The following is a 22,718-nucleotide window of genomic DNA, read 5'->3' as shown; positions in this document are numbered from 1 at the left end:
TATGAACTGTTTGAGCTGTGAACAGTTCACTGAAGTGAAACTCCGCCACAGATTGGAAATGACTTGTATATGATGTGGACACACAATGTGAAGGGCTGTGCAAATTCCATACATTGTTGAGACAATGGTTCACATTGACACTCGCACACAAAATTCTCTCACAACTGGAAAACTGAATACTACGTTTGTAGATACCAGATGCAAATAGCTGTTGTCATAAATGATCTTGAGATCTGTCAATTTCTTTGCAGAGACTGTGATGGAGTTAACACTTTAACACAGAAGCCTCGAAACAAGGATCCAAACAACTTGATCATACAGTCCATTAATACATTGTAGGGCATGGTTTTAAATGGTAGAAATAGCCAGCTGTCTTTATAAAACAAACAAAATGCACTGAATGATTTTCTTGGAGTGTCTTGACCCCAAAGATGTTTGAGCAAATCTAACACTTAGTATATGACTGAACTCCATGCTTAGTACAACCCATTAACGTTTTTAGTCTCGGATAGTGGTAACAGTGAAGCAAATAGCTTGCTGTAGAATAGAGTGAATGGCACAATGAGTCAGACTGGGTGGTTCTTTGAAGTGTTCCTTTCATTATGTGCCACTTAAACCCCTGTCACTATTACGGTTTCCTCCATTCTTGTCTCTCAGTGGGCTAGGCTCTAGGATGTTTAGCTGAAGAACCATCAAACTGCAGGACCACCTGCTTTTTTCCATCCACTATCTGTTCTTACAAAATTTCTGTTTGACTTTGGTCTTCAGGAGGCTGCAGAACTGCTTCCTTCTTTCCCCTTCAGGTGTGTTGTGTTCCCAATCCGGGAATGCTTTGCCTTTGCCTATATTAACTTTTGTGTGGATGCAGTTGTCCCTGTTAGAACTGTTCGCTGCTATCCCAATAATAAGCCCTGGATCACTAGTCACATCAAAGGCCTCCTAAACCAGAAGAAGAGGGCCTTTAAAGATGGTGATCGGTTGGAGCTTAAAAGAGTTCAGAAGGAACTCAGAGTACAGATAAGGGGGGCAAAGGAGCAGTATAGGAGGAAGCTAGAACAAAAGCTGCAGAAAAAAAGCATGAAGGAGGTGTGGGATGGGATGAAGATCATCACCGGATGCAGTGCAAAGCGGGGGGCAAACATAAGTGGAGATGTGGAGAAAGCGAACCAGCTGAACAACTTCTTCAACAGGTTCGACAGCTCAATCTCATCCTCACCGCAGAAATCCATACCAGGCTTACTTCCCTCACAGGAAAATAGCCACTCACAGGAGACCTTGCCCACGCCCAGGATTACGGCTGCACAGGTGGAAGGTCAACTGAGGAAGATCTGTACCAGCAAGGCGGCTGGACCGGATGGAGTTTCCCCACGATTACTGAGGGCCTGTGCGACTGAGCTGGGAGAACCACTACAGCGCATCTTCAACATGAGCCTGGAGCAGAGAAGAGTACCCAGACAGTGGAAAACATCCTGTATTGTCCCGGTACCGAAGAAACCACAACCAAAGGAGTTGAATGACTTCAGACCTGTTGCCTTGACGTCGCACGTTATGAAGACCATGGAGCGGCTGATAATACAGAATCTGAGGCCACAAACCAGGCACGCCCAGGATCCTCTTCAGTTTGCGTATAAGGAGAAGGTGGGAGTGGAGGATGCTATCACGTATTTGCTGCACAAATCACTCTCTCAACTAGAGGGGGTCAGTTGTGCTGTGAGGATTACATTCCTTGACTTCTCTAGTGCCTTTAACACCATCCAGCCCAAGATCTTAAGGCACAAACTAACGGAGATGGGAGTAGACTCTCACATGGTGGATTGGATAGTGGACTACTTGACAGATAGACCTCAGTATGTGCGGTTGGGAGACTGTAGGTCTGACACGGTGGTCAGCAGCACAGGAGCGCCGCAGGGAACTGTACTCTCTCCGGTCCTGTTCACCCTGTACACATCAGACTTCCAATATAACTCGGAGTCCTGCCATGTGCAGAAGTTCGCTGATGACACGGCCATAGTGGGGTGTGTCAGGAATGGACAGGAGGAGGAGTATAGGAAACTGATACAGGACTTTGTGATATGGTGCAACTCAAACTACCTGCGTCTCAATATCACCAAGACCAAGGAGATGGTGGTGGACTTTAGGAGATCTAGGCCTCATATGGAGCCAGTGATCATTAATGGAGAATGTGTGGAGCAGGTTAAGACCTACAAGTATCTGGGAGTACAGTTAGACGAGAAGCTAGACTGGACTGCCAACACAGATGCCTTGTGCAGGAAGGCACAGAGTCGACTGTACTTCCTAAGAAGGTTGGCGTCATTCAATGTCTGTAGTGAGATGCTGAAGATGTTCTATAGGTCAGTTGTGGAGAGCGCCCTCTTCTTTGTGGTGGCGTGTTGGGGAGGAAGCATTAAGAAGAGGGACGCCTCACGTCTTAATAAGCTGGTAAGGAAGGCGGGCTCTGTCATGGGCAAAGTACTGGAGAGTTTAACATTGGTAGCTGAGCGAAGGGCGCTGAGTAGGCTACGGTCAATTATGGATAACTCTGAACATCCTCTACATAGCACCATCCAGAGACAGAGAAGCAGTTTCAGCGACAGGTTACTATCGATACAATGCTCCTCAGACAGGATGAAGAGGTCAATACTCCCCAATGCCATTAGGCTTTACAATTCTACCGCCAGGACTTAAGAACTTTTTAAAAGCTATTATTAATGCTTTTTGAGATAGTGATTTAGATGCATATCATATTTTTTACTGAGTTAAGTATTGTATGTAATTAGTTTTGCTACAACAAGTGTATGGGACATTGGAAAAAAAGTTGAATTTCCCCATGGGGATGAATAAAGTATCTATCTATCTATCTATCTATCTATCTTTGTGGTAACTAGCTTCTGGATCTCCCATTCATTCTCATCAAACTAGAATTGTGGGGCTTTAGACCGTAAGATATAGGAGCAGAATTAGGCCATTCAGCCCATCAAGTCTATTCCGCCATTTCATCATGGCTGATCCCAGATGCCATTCAACTCCACACACCTGCCTTCTCACCATATGCCTGATGCCCTGACCAATCAGGAATCTATCAAGTTCCACTTTGAATATACTCACGGACTTGGCCCCCACCACAATCTGTGGCAGAGCATTCCACTGTTTCACCACTCTTTGGTGAAAAATAATTCCTCCTTACTTCCATTCTAAAAGGTCACCCCTCTGTTTTGAGGCTATGCCCTCTAGTTCGGCATATTCCCACCTGAGGAAATATCCTCTCCACTTCTGCCTTATCTTGTCCTTTCAACATTCGGTGGGTTTCAATGAGATCCCCACCAATTATTCTAAACTCCAATGAATTCAGGCCCAATGCTAGCAAGTACTCTTCATATGGTAACCCCTTAATCCCCAGAATCATCCTCGTGAACCTCCTCTGGGCTCAATCCAATGACAACACATCTTTTCTGATATAAGGGTCCCAAAACGGTTTACAATACTCCAAGTGCGACCTGACTAATGCCTTATAAAGCCTCAGCCTCATCTCTTTGCTTTTATATTCTGTTCCTCTTGAAATAAATGCCAACACTGCATTTGCCTTCTTTCCCACAGACTCAACCTGCAAATTAACCTTCTGGGAGATTTGACACTCTCTGGCATATAAAACACAAATTCACCTTACTTTGCATCTGTAAAGACAGCAAACAGCAGTCTGAATACTACATAATTTATGTAGCTCCTGTTGTTGGAAGCTGTCCGATTGTCTGTGAGCTGCTGTTAGTGCACATTATCTGAATAGGTTCCTTAAATCCTTCAACATTGATTTTGTTGATGCAATGTTTTTGTTGAGTCCAATATTTTGAAGCCAGGCTGATGAAGATAACAGAATAGAGCAGGCAATGACCAATCCAACAGTCATAATGCAGGAAAAGTGGATACATAGTCCATCAGATGTTAGTGTCTGAAACTACAGTGTTGCCATGAGAATTTATATTGGTCTCTCTAACAAAATGCTGGCTATAGGGAAATGTCTGTGCTCCAAAGCATTTGATTAGAAGGACAACTCTGCTAAGGGTAGCTTTCCTTTTCTCCTCCTTCTCAGTCATGTCTTGCAGGAGGATTTTAACACTGGCATTGACATTACCCAGGAGATTCAGTTTGCCTCCCTCTGGGATGTAGGTCAGCAGATGGAAGGCTGGAGAGGTCCTCCTTATTTACAGCATTACAGGTGGGGAATATGCAGCAAAAAAAACCTCTACTGCAGTGAATTGGAGGTCATGTGGTATCACTTATCCTACAGAGGAGTCACAAAGACATCAGACTGAAACATCAATCGATGAGGAATCCACTGTATGAAAAGCATTCCTTTTTCAGTTTTCTCCTCCAGAAAAAGGTGTATCTATCTTTGTATTTTCCACCAACTACACAATCTGTCCCACTCAGAGTAGTGATAGAGCAGTGGCATTCAGTTCTGCCCATTCAGTTTTGGGGCTGTCCATGAGGATTCTAATATTCCAGGTTTTGACACACTTACTGTAGAAGCTGCATATTAAGGCTGTTGGAGCAAACAATATTTCATTTGAAGTTTAAGACTTGGCAGTGAAGAACTTCAGTCACAAATTCACATTTTACACATCTGGGTTGAGGAGCATGTACCGTGGTATCTCAGAGATACCATAATCTTAACCATGTTCAAAAATAGGGACAAACTGTCAGAAGGTCTCCAGAATGACAGAAAGTTTTCCACAATGAAAGTTATCTCTGAAGAGCTGTCTCACAATTCACCATGTGGATTTTGTCTACTAAAAGGCACAGTGAACATTATCTTCACTGGATGCTAATTCAAAGAGACATTCAGGGAGCAGCATCAAGCACAATACATGGCCTTAAAAAACCCTTCATTCATTGAGAAAAAAGGAGAAGCATCACTACTGAATTCGTACAGCAGAAGCTAAAATCTGAAATGAAAGCAGAAAGGCTGGACCAAAACTTTAACTGCTTTCTCTTTCCACAGATGCTGCTTGACTAACTGAGTTCTCTGGCATTTTCTTTGTTATCACCTCGTCTGGCTACCAAAGAAATCCACCTGCATCTCATGACTGTTACACAAAGGTGTGCAATCCACATAATGCTGAAGCTAATCTACAGACGAAATGTAAAACTTTACGAACTGCATCACTTCCTTTCCAGAGCCAAAATCACTCCAACACAGGTTATCAAGTGTCATACTCTGAAGTTGATCTCCAAGTCATCCTTTTCTGAACTTCATGCAAAATTTGCACTGGAAAATTTGCACTGGATTGTTTTGTTTCTAGCACGAAAAGCACTGCTTGGACAATTGCACAAAACTTTTAAGAAATATGGAAAATACAACAGAGACAAACTATATTATTTTATGCATGTGTATTTTGATGCCTGACTCATTCAATTGACTCCACAGCTTCACAGTTCTTAGCTCCAAAAGGATTTCTCATTTCTCATTAGATTTATAATTTTATAATTTCAAATCAAATCATATGTGGCTAGTTGCAATGTCCCATCGAAGTAGAAAAACGTCTACCAAATTACCCAATAATCTCAATCCTGCAAAAACAAAAGCCGTTGTTGCTACTAGTTAATTCCCCTATTGGCAGTATTGTGACCACTGACAGAGGAATATTCCACAACTAAGAAAATTACTCTTGGCTGACTAAATTTTTTATGAAGAAAGGTACCACAGTGATGGAATTTGAGATAAATCTCCAAGCATACAACATTTAATATGCAACGAAACCCTTTACTATATTTGAAATATAAATCTCATGAATATTACCATCTTTCAGCATAAAAAAAACACAAAACAATCAAGAACTTCAGTCCTAAAATATGACACAAGTAAAAATATTTAGCACTTATGTGCAAAATGCCAACACTCACCTCCCGCTGCTGTTGGTTCAGGCTGTGTGAATTGCGCTGACACAGTGCAATTGTCTCCGCCAGTGTGGATTCTGCAGCCTGTACTATATCTTCATTTTTCTCCCCTATGGGCAAGTAATAGCACATAAATACAATGGGTAATCTGTGTGACAATATTACAGAGTAATGCAAAAGAAATGTCTACCATTTCTGCAAAATAGATCTGGTGGAAGCTACCAGGAGGATGGGAGAAGATAGCACAGAAAGAAAGCATGTCTGAAGTGAGATCAGGATGCCAGCAACATGAAGTGCTAGGCCAAATGACAATAAGACCATAAGACATAGGAGCAGAATTAAGCCATTCAGCCCATTGAGTCTGCTCCACCATCCCATCAGGGCTGATCCCGGATCCCACTCAATTCCAAACACCTGCCTTCTCGCCATATCCTTTGATGCCCTGACTGATCAGGAAATGATCAACTTCTACCTTAAAAATACAAACGGACTTGGTCTCCACCACAGACCGTGGCAGAATATTCCACAGATTTACTACTCTCTGGCTAAAAAAATTCCTCCTTTCCTCTGTTCTGAAGGGTCGCCAACCAATTTGGAGGCTGTGCCCTCCAGCTCTGGACACTCCCACCATAGGAAACATCCTCTCCACATCCACCCTATCTCGTCCTTTCAACATTCAGTAGGTTTCAATGAGGTCCACCCGCATTCTTTTAAACTCCAGCGAGTACAAACCCAAAGCTGCCAAACGCTCCTAACATGTTAACCCCTTCATTCCCAGTATCATCCTCATGAACCTCCTCAGGACTCAGTCCAATGACAACACATACTTTCTGAGATATGGAATCCAAAACTGTTGAGAGTACTCTAAGTGCAGCCTGATTAGTGTCTTATAAAGGCTCAGTATTATCTCCTTGCTTTTATATTCTATTCCTCTTGAAATAAATGCCCACATTGCATTTGCCTTCTTTACCACAGACTCAACCTGCAAATTAACCTTCTGGGAGTTTTGCACATGGACTCCTAAGTCCCTTTGCACCTCTGATGTTTGAACCTTCTCCCCATTTAGATAATACTCCACACTATTGTTTCCTTTTATCAAAATGCATCATCGTATATTTCTCAACATTGTATTCCATCTGCCACCTTTTTACTCATTCTTCCAATTTATCTAAGTCCTGCTGCAATCACATTGCTCCCTCAGCACTACCTACCCCTCCACCTACCTTTGTATCATCTGCAAAACTTGCCACAAACCAATCAATTCCAATATCTAAATCACTGACAGACAATGTGAAAAGCAGCGGTCCAAATACTGACCCTGAGGAACACCACTAGTCACTGGTAGCCAACCAGAAAAGGCCCCTTTTATTCCCATTTGCTGCCTCCTGCCTGTCAGACAGTCCACTATCCATGCCAGTATCTTCCCTGTAACGCCATAGGATTTTATCTTGTTAAGCAGCCTTACATGTGGCACCTTATCAAATGCCTTCTGAAACTACAAGTAAATGGCATCCTCAGCCTTTCCTTTGTCCAACCTACTTGTTACTTCCTCAAAAAATTCTAACAGATTTGTCAGGGAAGATATCACTTCATAGAAACCATGCTGACTTTGACTTGTTTTATCTTTAGTCTACAAGTATATCAAAACCACACCTTTAATAATAGACTCCAACACCTTTCCAACCACTGAGGTTAGGCCAACTGGACTATAATTTCTTTTCTTTTGCCTTCCTCCCTTCTTAGAGAGTGGACCATTCATGCTAGGTGAAGCCAAGGGAAAGATCATCATTGCTTCAATGACAGGAACAGGGTGGTAATTCATGCATTGTAATATGGAGATTCTATCATTCTGCTTCTGCCATAAAAAGAAGCTTATAAATTGAGATTTATGCAGATATACAGTAACTCTTCTGAACCTGATTACAAGACTTTCACAACAACAAAAAATCAAGAATAGTAGGCATTTAGATAATTAACAGATTTTTGCTGCAAACAGAATCAAATTAGAAATTAAAAATGTACATATTTTGGTGATAATATTGAGGTGAATAATATATGACAGTAGTTTGCATACTTTGAGTCTATGTCAACTATTCAGTTTTGCGAATGATTCTAAATCAGAATATGATCAATCAGCAATTTGATATAAATGTAGAGAATATTATAGATGTATAATTTTTCAAATAAATGGTACATTCTGCATTGGGCATTGTTGAGATCACGTTTGGAGTATGATGTGAAGCAGTGATATCCTCTTTAAGGGAGGATATTAATGCATTGAAAGCAATTCAGGGAATATTAACAGGACCACTACAGGGAATAATGATTTGTATTAACGAGAAAAATTGGCTAGGTTTATATTCATTGGAGTTTAGTAGAGCAAGAAATACCTTCATCGAAACATATATGATCCTGAGGAACTTTGACAGGGGATGTGTAGAGGATGTTTATTTTTGCAGAAGAATCCAAAGCAAAGGGATAACTGTTCTAAAGGGATCAACTGTTTCTGATAGAGATGACACAAAATATTTTCTCTCAAAAGGTAATGAGCCTCTGAAATTCCCCTCCTCAAAGGATGGAAGACGCAGAATCTCTGAATATTTTCAACACAGAAGTAGATACATATTGAGCAACAGATGAAAGATTACCATGGGCAGCAGGAAAATAGCTGAGGTTGTGAGCAAGTCACTCACAATTTTACTAAATGGCAGAGTAGGCGCAAGAGGCTGAGGATGCACTTCTGCTCCCACTTCCTATGCTCGAAACCATGGAAATGTGAGTCAAAAAATTGCTATAGACAGCAACACCACTCCATGTCCTACTGCTTCTTATTAATTATGCTCCGAAGAATTGAAGCTCAGATTTATTTTCATGCAAAGGCAACACTGTCAAAAAGATCAAAAAGCAAACTGAAGCTAATAACCTTGGTGCTAAAATTAAATCAAATGTCAATATACTAACAGAGAAAGAATGCAGGTTTTTTGACATCTGGCCACTGACTGATAAAATCTCTACTGTCAAAATCATCACTGGAGCAACCAAAATCTACTCCAAAAGCACATCTTATCTGCTCCCTCCTACAAAACTCCCACAGTACTCCTCCTTGCCTTCTGTCCTTGCCATCAATCCTCTGCTTCCCCTCTAGCATTGAGATTTGTTTTTATTTAAAAGGCCTTACATGCAAAAAACTCTAAACATGTCAAAAACCTAGTATACACTACTGATTTTAATGTAAATCCCATAAATTCCATTATCATTCTGGATTAAGATTGGATCCATAAAAAGATTGTCACCCTTAGTCCTAAAATATCTCAAAATGGCTTTATTAAGTTAAAAGTGTAAGCCACAACACGGACTACTGGGATGTGATAGCAATTAAAGGATAGTCTGCTACCCTGACCTCTCTTCCCTTATTGGTTTTCAATCATACTGTGCAACATGCTATTCATTAAACAATTCTGAGTTCAGATACACAAATTAACTGTATGGAGAATGTTAATGGTAACAGTAAATCAGTGAGTACTAGTTCAACAGAAAATATGTGGTAATGGAAAAGTGCCATGAATAGAATTTAATGTTCAAGTTTACGAGGGGTGATTGATAAGTTTGTGGCCTAAGGTAGAAAGAGTCAATTTTAGAAAACCTAACACATGTATTTTTCAATATAGTCCCCTCCTACATATACACACTTAGTCCAGCGGTCATGGAGCATACTGATCCCTTCGTTGTAGAAGTGGTCCACAGCAGGGTGATTGATAAGTTTGTGGCCTAGGGTAGAAAGAGATGAGTTATACAGCTCTCGTTACATGTACGTGCAGTTCAACTCTGAGTGAAAATGCAGAAAGTTTGAAGTTAATAACTCAACTCCTTCTATCTTAGGCCATGAATTTATGAATCACCCCATGCTGTGGACCACTTCAGGAGGGTCAAGATGCCGACATCTACAAAGAAGAAAGCCGTATGCTCCACAACCGCTGGACTAAGTGTGTAAATGTAGGAAAAATAAATGTGCTAGGTTTTCTAAAATTGACTCCTTCTACCTTATCAATCACCACTCGTAACTGGTATTCAACATACATGAATACACATGTATACGACAAAATGAAATAATGTTACTTCGGGGATAAGTTGAAAAACACAGTACCAACAATCATACACAGCTCAAGGCACACATGACACACATAAGTTGGCAAGCGCACATAAGATAGTAAGCAAATATAAAATACTGTCACACAAAAAATATAGCTCAAGTCCCTGAGTCCATGAATGTTGCAGCAATGTGCAGTTGAACACAATACAGCTCGTCTTCTACCGAGCGAATACTGAGGGGTAGTTCTTAATGTCCAGCAGTGTCTCGTGATCATAAAGAAGTACATTTATAAAAAGACAATAACACCTCTGGTTGACCCTGTAAAAGCCAAGTGTGCCACCATCTTACTGGAAGAGTAATAAAAACAAATTAAGAGTAAAAAAGAATTGAGGAGGAAGGAAAAATATTTTACTCACATCCCAGTATCTTGTCTTCCAATGTAAGAATATGTATATGAAAGAACTAACAAAACAATATTTTGTCTCATTTGCATCTACATCAGTTCATTATTTATTCAAGGTGCCGTGTGAAGGTTTATCAGTTTTACAAGTATAGCTTACAGCTATACAAGTCCAATCATGCTGGCCAAAGCAAGAAATAAAACAATATTGAGCAATCAGACTTGCACAAATATTGCTTGAAGCCATTTTATAATCAACTGATTTTCAGCAAGTATACTACATGACATTAGTGTTAAGCATGTGATCAATAAAGAGAGGTAATTCAAAAGAGTACGCCTTGCAATGTTAAGAAATTTAATTTGTGTTTTGCTTCAGACTAGATCAAAGGAATGTAGCCTCTATCACTGTTTGTATTTAGAAGTTACAAGCTGACCTCAGACTTTAGGACTTTGCACTTTGATAATGGTAAACTTTACATTATGTAGTGCAATGCCACCTTTAGCATACTTCCATAAAAATTGTACTCTCACTACCCTGACTTTTGAAATGGTAATGTAATTCAAGGTCATTGTATCCGAGGCCATGGACCCTTACATGAAACACTGTGTAAGTACATTCACACTGCCAAGAAGAACTCTGTTGTTCACTATAACTTTGTCTAGGACAGCTAATGGCAGACAATAAATACTGGCCTTGAAACAGGCATCCATATCACATAAATTGAACAAAAATACTTAATAGATTTAATTGAATACAAATATAAAAGTTTAATGAAGATATGGAATAAAAAATGGATCTAGAGTGTTATGTGGCCAACAAAGTTGTTTGATGGAAAAATATGGATACCTACAATTTGCAAGAAAATGTTTGTGAACCCTTTGCTCTTCACTTCAAAAGATCAAAAGTGTAAACGGAAGTTCATTTGGAGAGACCCTATCCAGAGATAGATCTGGCATGTGCTGGAATTCTGGTGCTGTGTCCAACCATTGACAAACAACACGCTTAGACAGGATTCTTCTTATAGCTGTACTAGCAATGGGAGTCCAGTATTTTTGGTGCAACCTAGATAACATGTGGTTACAGCCATCATATCCCAGCTCTTGATGTACATGCCTCAGAATGAGGTCTGAGATATGAAGATCCTTTGCCAGTATAACAGGATGTTTAGACTCTTCAGGTCTGGCTGCCCACCAAAGCCATCTACCAACTTTCAATATTCCATCTTAAAGTACTAGATTAAATTTCAAAATATGGATATTTGTTTTCACACTTTCTCCCCTTTGCAACCTTAAGAATTCATCTAGAAATCTCTTCCATTGGCTAAACCCAATGATCTCCATTTCAGCCTTTCTGAGCTCCTCCTCTGAGAGACAATCACAGCTGATCTGATCTCTGCCCTACTCAATCTCCCTCTCCAAAGTATATCTTTGTGTTTCCTCATTCAAGTCAGACGGAGCAACAGCCGTGTTCAATTGCTTCCGACTAAGAAACAAGAGCAGATTCTTAAATCTAAAACTGCAGATCATTGTCTTCTTCAGGCGGGACCAAGGCGAGGTGTGATGGATTATACGTGTTACCATGTCCTCTTCAACTCATATGGCATTCATTGTAGCACTGCTCTTGATTTCTAGATCATCTAATAGAAGTTCTCCAGAACAAATCGGGATTCTCAGGCCATTCAGGCTTAAGATACTAAGGCCCTGACACCCATGTCTTATTGTCCAGGAATGCATTCACCTTCAACCCATGTACCTGGGTGCTTGACGTGTTTAAGTGTTTACATACCTTCATTGAGATGCTTATGAGACCCTAAGAGTATTGCAGCTAAGGTTTGGAATCTGTAAGTTTCATTCTTTATTTACTTCAGCACAGAAGTACTACCAATCCACAACACTGAGTCCTGAAGCTGCATGTGTAACTCCTTCCTCCACAATGTGTCCATAGGGCTTGTCATAGTAGCAGCAGTCAGCTCCATCTGAGGGATGGAAACTGGCTTCAACGGAGCTACCTTAGATTTTCCCATGATAAATCATGGTGCATCTGAGAGCACATGTTATGCAACAATCGGTAGTTCATTGCTCCGTAGCCATCTTCATTTGCATCTGTAAAGTGGTATAACTGTGCAGCAGTCACTTTTCCAAAATCCAGGATTACAAACATCTAACAACCTGGAAGTCTTCCAACTGGCAGAGTTCTTCCAGCTAGCTTGTTCACTTCATGAGCAACTGATGTTAATATAGTGTCATCCCAGCCAAACTCTTTCTACTGAATATCATCTTAGCAGATAGTGACACCGGACTCAAGATCCCTGAAGGAATGAACTATGGAGAGGATCTCCCATCTAGTAAATGGTCTATCTTGGATTGCAATCTTCAACTTGAAAGTATCAGACAGAATGCACCATTGGATAACCAAATCCAAATCCTTCATGTCTTTTGTTCTTTGCCCTTCTGGTTATCATGGTTATACTATGACTCTTGCTTATCCACTTTGTGAGTGGAAAACTGCCTTTAGTACAAATGGATACAAGGTCATGATAGGGAGACGCCACTTTTTCTTCAGAGGATACTGATGCAAGGCAAATGCAAAACCTTATCTAATATCTCATGGCTGAACTGTTCTTCATATTCTTCTCTGCATTTCCTGAAAGTGAAATTGGAACAGCTCAGTAATGAAGTACCACTGTTCTATTCCACCATATCTTGGCAGAGGTCATTAACAGACCACCAGAGAAACCTCAGCAGATCTGTATTTTTCGCTGGTACCTTCACATTAATTCAATATCTGCCATGATCCTCTCTGGTTCTTTTCTGAATCGGGTTATGACTCCAATTAATGAGCTAGTAAGATCTGGTCCTTGTAAAAGCTGAACATTATGAAAATTCACTCCACCATCAAACACAACATTTTGCATTTCTGGGGAGATAAACATCATGATGTGGAATATACCAAACTTTCTCATCACTATGTTCCAGATCCTCTGCTGGCATTCATTTTGCATAACCTTTGGAGATCAGATCTTTCATGAAATTTGTCAGTGTAAAATGACAAATGCTTCTTAAATCTCTTCCATAGATTTAGAGCACACTGTTCAATAATCATCCTATTATTTAGCACGTTAACTACCTCCTTTCTCAATGGTAAAATTATCTTGTAGTGACCTTCCAACAGTTCTGCAGAATTGACAACTGGCTCCATGACCATGTGGTCTTCTCTTGCAAACCATTTTGTTCATCCTGACTGCATTCAGGGAAGTGTGCTTTAAACTGCTGCAGCCAAAACTCATCCAAGCTGAAGACTGACATCCTGTTAACTGTTAGTTCTGGCTGTACACGGTCTCTTCCATTACCATGGTCTTCTTTCAGTGGTCCATTCACAGACCAACCCAATATTGTTCTAATTGCATAGGGTCCACCATTAACACTGTGAATTGCATGCAACGGCGCCAATGCTTTAGGCACATTTGTTCTCATTAGGAGCTCAATCTCTGAATCGTGTTTCCCTGGCAAATGGACAAGCTTCAGGTGAGACCATCCCTGGAGATCCCTCTGTCATGGAATGTTCCCTTTGTGGACAGGCATTTTTCCTCTGTATTTGGTGGTTCACAATAGTTTTCACATCTAAGCCAGCCACTTCCAATCCTGAAACAATGCAGCTACTCGACGTTCTCTTGACCCATGGTGCCTAAGTGAATACATGTCCTTTTATCTGTGTGGTTGAGCTTGTTAATGAGGGCCACTGTGCAGAACACTGCTGTACTCCTTTGATCTAGGAAAGCATAAACAACCTCTGTCATGTTATCTTCTTAATACTTTATTTGTACTGGAACTATGGGAAGTTAACCATCATGAACATTAGCCCCTGTAAGGTCATTAGATACCAGGTCACAACTCTCTGCTATGTAATGCTGTTTCATGGTTTGTTTTGATTCTGCACCCTTTTCATAAGAGTGAATATGAAGTATGCTGCCATGCTTGCCATTGCATACCTTGCATGAAAGACATTTCCTGCAATCCTTGCTGATAAGTCCTGTACACAAACAGCCAAAGCAGACACTATATTCTTTTAGGAGGGCAATATTCTCACTATGAGTTCTTTTCTCCAGATGAAGGCACAAATCCAATGTGTGTGCACCCTTGCAGAACAAACAGACACTTTTGGTTAACGAGCCCATTTTCCTTCCATTAGCTCCAGCTTCAGTTTTAGCTTTACTTCTCACAGTGGCCACACTGGTGGCAAAGCTGCTTTCGTTAGCCACAAAACAAAATAGTGACTCAGTTTTGCTCACACCTTATGGATGGAGATATAGCATCGTGTACATTCCTAAACACCGGGTGTGTGGAAATCTTTACTTGTCTTTCTATAAAATTAACATCAGTGAAAATAATCTTACGGTTGTGCCTTTCTTGCAGTTTACAGCCCACCATTCTTAATGTCAATCAACATAATCAGCAATTTCTTTATGACAATCGACATATTAGCAAGCATGTCCAGCTCACGCATGTATTGCACATCTTTCATGGCACTGCAACAGCCTCTAAGAAAAAGACTGTGGTTTTAAAGAGCTTTCACACCTTTAGACTTGATGGGTACCCAAAAAAGCTTATGCATGTAGATGAAAGCAATTTCCTGTCCATTACCAAAATGTTCCAGTATTAAAGCTTTAAGATATCCTTTCTTAGGGTCAACATGCTGTCAATTTCAGACAAGTTTTCTAGTGTACTGTTCAAGGAAATAGAGGCAGTCACTATACCTATCAGTCTTGTCTTCAACACTTTTCAAAAGCCCTCATGAATGCATGATACTGCAATGGATCTCCACCGAAGATTTCAATCTTCTTTAGGCAAAGATCAAATGCATTGCTGTTGTATAAAGAAGGTTATTATTTCATTTTGCTTCCTCATAATATTAATAGTACTATTTTGATCTCTATCATCTAAAACAAGAGTGTTTCCATGCTGTAAGTTAATGGCTGCATGAGCACTTTGAATATGACCTACGTTCAGTGTCCTGCATTAATGCAGACTGAGAGTAAGCACCCTGAACTACCACTTGGGGTCTTGCTCAGGTTTTACAGACACTTGAGGAATGAATAAATCAGCATTTACATAGGGTGTTTTTGTTTTTCTGTGTGCCTTTTCAATATAGGAACTCACAACATAGAATAGTCCTGCTGGAGCAGTCTGAGCACTCATCACACTCGAAGCCCTTACCATATTAACTTCGGCCATATGTGCAGCAATTTATTTCTCCAGGTTAAACTCTTCCTTCTTTTCCCTTTCCAGTTCCAAGAGGAACAGCTCTTGCTCTTCCAGTGCATATTTGTCCTTCAATAATCATTGATGTGCAGCAAAATCAGCCTCTGTTTTAATGCATGGAAGAGAAAGTAGTAGATACACTACCCTTTCTTCCTGCAACAGAACTTCAAGCGTTGATATTAGACACAATGTCATTCAGTTTCACATCATCCTGTGAATAACCTTCTCTATGCGTAGTCAAAACACGCCTTGGATTTGAGAAATATTGCTTGATGGAAGGTAATGCACAAATTTACTTGTTGCAGCAACACGAACTTCAATGTAACATGTTTGGGTCAATCATTGTTTTGTATACTTTATAAACGTACTGCAATAGCATCAATGTTTGAAAAACATTTGCTGTTTTTCTTGTTTGGCCTTGGGAAGTATTGAGATGATAGTGCTTAGCAACAGCTTCACAGAGGTTAGTCACATCTTCAAGATGAGATTGCACTTGTAAGGCGTTTTCTTTAATTTTCATAAAAGCATTAATTGATGGTATTAAACTAATTTATTTGTATTTGTTTCTTACACATTTTGAAGATTTTTGATTGGATTAGCCATAACTTAAACTTTAATTTCTCTTTTGCAAGCCCCAACTGCAGGGTTGTTGGCACCAATTTCATGCACCAATTTCTCACGTTATAGTCTGTAGTTGTGCAATATTGTTCAGCTGCAGAAACAGCAATATTCAATTCAATAAAGAAGCCAACAAACAAACTATCTGCGCATCCACAGCGCTTAAACCAGACCGAACAAACAACCTTCAATTCAGACACTGGCACTTCAATGAAACAAAATGGCACACCCATAGGCAAACACCACAGAATCGAGCAATGGTCCCCAATGGACAGGCAGTGCTGACCATTCCAAACTGTGTCCAAACCACAAACACATAGTATGAATCAACAAAAAAATCACAGATAATCCTACTGCAAGCTGCTCCTGTTTCAAGGAGATGTGATTCCAATTTCATCAATGGGTCTGAGGCAATCCTTTGCCATGACTGGTGCTTGTTTGGTATAACTATTTTTGTCTACAAAATGTGGTGGTTACTTTCAAACAAACTAAAACAGCGGAGACACTAAGCCAGGATAATTGACACAGTATGATGCACTTCTAAAAACAAATTTCCAAATTGAAAAAAGTACATTTGATACTTTATTATGATTCCAGCAAAGATAAATGATCTTAGTGATAAAAAACTAATGAAACCAAATCAGCAATATAGCGATCCTAGCATTCATATCAGTGTAAATAAATGTTCTAATTAGCAATATAAGCTAAACTTAATTAGCGGGTGAATTAAATTAATGTTCCAATTAGTGAAGTTAGCGCAATTTAAGTGGTCAACAAAAAAAAATTTGCTGTGGCTCACTCCCACTGGCTAACAACTAACTAAATAAGTGTGAATACGTAACTACACTCATTTGCTTTTTACCATGCTCCAACCCACGTGACAGATTAACAAAGCTTTTCTCAGTCTTTCTGCCCTGGAGGAAACCTTGAAATAATTTTCAAGTCTCTGGGAAACCCTGCCTAAAAATTATTGTTTCTACTGATCATGCTATGTTAGTGTGGTCAGAAAGTTGCAGATATAATAATGATCCAAAAATAATTGTCAATGCTGTTTTGAGTAGAGAATGAATTTTTAGCCAACCTTTCTTTAAAAAAAAGGTAGTTAAATTTAGCTTCCCTTTCTTGAAATTAATTTCCTTCTTTCCCTTCCATAAATTTTAAAAACTCAGAAGGCAAACATAATAAATTTCTGTTAAATAAACCAAAATGGGCTTTAATTTTTCTAAAGGTAGGCTTGGTAGATTTAACTTAAATAAATGCATTTTAATTAATGCTATTTACAACATGAACATTTATTGACAATGCTAAATAATAGTTATTAAAATCCGTAAGCAAAAACAATATGAATGAAAATATAGCTTGAGACACAATTTTATACAAGAGTTTGAAAAACATTTTCTTACTAAGTGAATGATCAGGCTCAAGTATAGGCCCAGCTTGTGAAACCAGTGCTTGTTCTTTGCTGCACAAATACTCAATTCCAGGTCGAACTTAGATGAGCAGAGAACTTCAACTAAAATTAAATGATTTCTATCCTCCTGATGTTTGTTAAACAAGGAAAAGCTTTCTCACACATAGCAAAAAGTCCATTACTTTCCAATGAATGGCAGGATACCCTCCTTTCACAGAAATCCAGAACTTACCCAGGGGCAGGTCAGTAAATCTCATCGAGTGCACGATCAGACTGCATCTCAGAAAATTCTTCCTCTTCTTTCAAAGTGAAGTTCTTAGGCTGAGCAGAAGATTAGGAGAAAATGTCACTCACCCAGTCATACATTTCTGGTGAAAGGGAGGAAAACCACTGTTCAATTTTGTTCTGTAGTTCTTCCAGGTGGTTTTCAATAAGACAAGACTTTCTGACCCTTCCTCACTCTCAAGCCCAAGCAGCATTGGAAACATTTCAAGGCTTCCTGTTGCAGCATGCATTTTCCAAAGATTCTGTTTCCTTTTAAATCCAAGAATCTTGTCACTTGAAGTCAAAACATTTTCTCCAGGACCTTGCAGAGACTCGTTCAACTGGTTCGTATGATGAAAAATGTCTGCTAAGTAGGCTAGCTTCAGCAGCCATTCTTCATCTTCAAAACACTCAGCAAAATCTGACTTACTATTCTCTTGAAAGCAATCCTGCAATTCACCTTTCAACTCAGACCCCTGTTGAGAATTCTTCCTCTGCTAAACCACTGGATTTCTGTACGTCAAAGAAGATTGTGTGAAAACCTGGACAAAGAGCACACCAGTTTTTTAAAAAAATATTCCCGAGTGAACAAGTCATTGTTTAATTTCTTTATTTTTACAAGAGAAACGAAAACTCTCATGGAACCAACCACTGAAAGGGTACCATTAGGTCAGATGTTAATGCAGTTCCTTCAACACAGACCTTTTGTTTCCAGAAACTCTTTGCAACAGAAAAAGTTTTCTTGAACTTCACCATCATTTACAAATTTTACAAATGCTACAACATGACATTTATTGGTGAAATCTGTTGACTCATCAGCCTGGAAGGAGAAGCCGTTGTTTTGGAGTTTATCACAGAAAACCTCTTCAGTAACAAGTGATATGTCATTACTATGTCATCTTATGGACTGTTTGAGAGCGTCCCCCTTCTCTCTCAAACAAAAACCATGCAAGAGCTCATTCTCCAGCTACTTTATGTGGATCTCTTCTCACATACACAGAGGATACGCTACAGGTTGCAATTACAGTTCACCAAGGCTGCAAGGACTTTCAGGTTAATGGTCTGTCTGAAGAAACAAATGATCCTCCATCAGAAGCCCTCCCCCCCCGCACCCCGTGGCATTTTCAACCCACCTCGGATCAACATTGACAACCACCATCTCAGCACAGTTGAGCAGTTCACTTTTCTGAGCAGTTCACTTTTCTGGGCAGTGTTATCTCCATCGATCCCATGGTAGTAAGGAACGTCAATAATCGACTTGCCAAAGCCAGCAGTAGCACTGCCTTCACGCACCTCCAGAAACATGCATGGATAAAAATCCAGGTGTACGGGGCTGCTGTCGTCACAACACTGCTCTACAGCTCTGAAGCCTGGGCCTTGTATCGCAAGCAAATCCGCTTCATCAAGTGCTTCCATCAATGCTGCCTCCGCTCCATCAAGGGTATGAGTTGGCAGGATCATGTCTTCAATATCGAGGTCCTAGAGAAGGCTGAACTTCCAAGCACTGAGGCCATGTTGTTGCTCAAGTAGCTCTGCTATCCTGGCCATGTGTCTCGCATGGACAACTCCAGGTTACCAAAAGCAGTATTCTACAGAGAACTCTCTCAGGGTAAGAGAGATAGTGGTGTCCCATGCAAAAAGTACAAATTCCAACTAAGCAGCAACTCTCTTACATAAATATCAAGGTCAATTAGTGGCAGCAGCTGGCTTGCAACAGAGACCGCTGGAGAACACTGATCTATGGTGCAGCCAAGAATTTTCAGGAATCCAGAAGAGCAACCACTGAAGAGGAGACACAGGAAGGATCCTATTACCTGAGTGCCTGCATCCCAGCTGTTCCCATGTCCCTGCTGCTACAGAGTTTGCGGATCCAGAATTGGTTTGACCAGTCACCAACAATCATGCCATCGCTTCTGATGACTCTTCATCTCTCCTGATTTTCGCAAATGAAGAATTAGCCATCATCGAGCATGAAACCTTTTCATTTTTTCATACTGCATCTTATGCTACCCATTATAATGTTACATGCTGGCATTATTAGGTTCTTACCAACTGTACGACTTTTTCTTTTCTGGGTAATAATTTCTGCTACAAAATAATTCACTCCCTGGACACTTTTACTGACTGTGACTTTATTAACTGAAGCTTTACTCTGTTTTGAGATCACAATAGCTGTGTAAGATTATCAGCACTTTTATGTGTCGTATGGCTGTGATTTGTATTTCAGTGTCTTTTCCATTTTGCTGGAGCCATTGCTGCATTTGTATGTTGTTTGACATAGACTAGACACAATGGAATAGGACAACATGGATCACCAGTCCATGTAGAACCCATTGATAAGTAGCTTTCATCGTAAAGATGAACTTTATTTGTGTCCATAGTTGCACTAGTGCAGTGAAATGACTCAGAAGATTGTCATTCAAAAATTGCCACATTAGACCATCAGACATGTCTGTAAACCTTGGGGCCTAACAAAATATAGAAGTGGGCAAGTCCATTGAATGCTCAGAAAACGCACTTCACGCTCCTCAGCAGCCTACTATCCGCCCCTCTGTGCAGTACAGTGTTCACCAATCTTCAGCCTATCATCTATCCCTCCATGATATACAGTGCTCACCAATTATCAATGGCCTCTCCTATCTCACATCAAAGACCGAGAATGGACTCAACCAAATAAACACGGTCCTATTGCGCGCTACCACACTCGGCTGAGAGACTTACAACGAGATTGCTAACGGGTCTGCTCAGTCACTGCCCACCATTGTGCGTGATAGCATCGCACATTGTTCAAAAAACAATGAGATTTTGTAATCACGGACTCTCACAGAACCCCAAGCGACCTTCCACGGAACCACGGTTGAGAAACCCTGGATTAACATAATAAATTCACCAGAAAATAGATACATGGCTCTTATAGACTGAAAAAATAGATACATGGTTCCTACAAAGGGTAATGTGTCAGTACAAAAAAAACACCAATTAGCCATGACGGTATGAATCATGAAGCAGTACAAGAAAGAAATTGGCCCACTCCTTCTTAAGTTGCATGACTTTCTTTCTTTTGTAGCAGCAGTACAGTGCAAAGAAATAAAATTAGGTTACAAATAAAAGGGGAAAAATAAGCAATAATGAAACAGTATTCATTGAGTTCCTGGATCATTCAGAAATCTGATAGCAGAGGGAAAATAACCGCTTGTGAATAGTTAAATGAGGAGCTTCAGATTCCTGTACCTCCTCCCTAATAGCAACAATGAGAAGAGGGCATGTCCTGGATGATGAGGGTCTCAAGTGATGGATGCCACTTTATTGAGACACCAGCTCTTGAAGATGTCCTCAATGGTAGAGAAGGCTATGTCAAAATGGAGATGGCCTTTTGTGATCATGTGCATCAGAGCCTCCACAGCAGGCTGTGATGCAGCCAGTCAGAATGCTCTCAGAAATTTCTAAGGTTTTTAAGAAAGTTGTAAGGTGGCATACCAACTCTCCGAAAATGAGGGAGAGAAGGGGGGGGGGGGAGATAAAAAGGGAGAGGGGGAGGAGAGGGAGAGAAAGAGAAAGAGCAATGGGCTACGAACATATCCTTGAGTGCACCCGTGTTGATCGCCAGCAAGGAGGCAATGTTACTACCAATCCACAGTGATTGCTAAGTGCAGAGTCGGTGAGTTTGCACCTGCTCTAGACCAGTTGTAGAGGTAAGCAATTTACAGTGGCTTCAGATGTTGCTATGTGTCATCCCCTACTCTAAAGCTTTGTTTGGAGTAATCAACAGAAATAACTAAGCTTTTTGACGAAACCTTGCTATCAACAATTAGTGTTGTATAATACTCAAGAGTATGTTGCAATTAGTTCCACAAAGTACAAGTGAGTTGTAATTGTGTTTTCATGATTAATTGTTACTTGTCCCTCAGAATTAGTTTTGTAGAAGTGAATTGTAAATGATACAAATTCACATTTAAAAAAACAACCTTTATAATTCGTACCATTTAGGATGATTTAGACTCTATCTTGTACACACTTCAATCTTAATTTTGCAGTCTATAAAAATTCCTTTCTTTTTTTCTGCCTGCCAGAATTCTGTAATGCAATTCAGTACTTAACCCTATGACTAACATCACCATTAAAGTACACCACAAACTCATTTGAACTGATGCTCAAGAAAAAAAACCATTACTAGATTGAAGGAAGATCATACCAGAGAATGCCACATCTTTATGAGCAATGAGCATTTTCTTTTCTATTGAGTTTACTTTGTTCCTTTATCTATAGACAATGTTTCATGTACTGTTCAGTTCCATCAGGTTTTTGTTTTTTTAATTACAATGAATAAACATCAAATAGTGATATACAGACTCAGCAAATTTAATTCTGCCAATGACAAAATATATTGAACAGGTGTTAAAATGCAGTTTAATTGTTACTTACTTGCACCATCTGTAAACAAGGACAACTTGTGCTTCAAAATCTGAAAGAGAAATTGTTAATCAATCTCCTGCTTCAATATTATTAGAATACAGACAGTTAACAAGAAACCTTCTGTGGAAAGTCCATCCCAGTTAGGCTGAACACATCTCCTAAAACAGCTTTTGTTTCCCCCAAAGTGTTTTCTAAATGCAAAATTGTTTTTATCAAAGTATGCTTGTGGTTTATTTTCCAAGTGGACAGACCTTTCTGAAAAAAAGGGAGATTTAGAAATCAGTCAGATGTTATCCTGTATGGCAAGGAAATATGGTACAATGGAAACGTTTACTAGTGCTCTGCCCATGATTTGTAGACTCGTGGATGAA

The 22,718-nt window shown here is 40.0% G+C and overlaps 1 protein-coding gene across 3 annotated transcripts in view; it reads right to left on the bottom strand.

The window, feature by feature from the left end:
- The window catches only part of vps8 (VPS8 subunit of CORVET complex), a 618,230-nt gene that overhangs the window by 362,379 nt on the left and 233,133 nt on the right, over positions 1-22,718 (bottom strand). For all 3 annotated transcript variants that reach the window (XM_073046772.1, XM_073046773.1, XM_073046774.1), the window contains exons 37-38: positions 22,357-22,396; positions 5,899-6,002 (exon numbers count right to left, since the gene is read on the bottom strand). In XM_073046772.1, the coding sequence (XP_072902873.1) occupies positions 5,899-6,002; positions 22,357-22,396 (144 nt within the window). The remainder of the gene's footprint in view (positions 1-5,898; positions 6,003-22,356; positions 22,397-22,718) is intronic.

Source organism: Hemitrygon akajei, chromosome 5, assembly GCF_048418815.1.
Source record: "Hemitrygon akajei chromosome 5, sHemAka1.3, whole genome shotgun sequence".
NCBI classification, from domain to species: Eukaryota; Metazoa; Chordata; class Chondrichthyes; order Myliobatiformes; family Dasyatidae; genus Hemitrygon; species Hemitrygon akajei.
The sequence above is the reverse complement of the archived record's forward strand: the minus strand, read 5'-3'. Positions and strand labels throughout refer to the sequence as shown.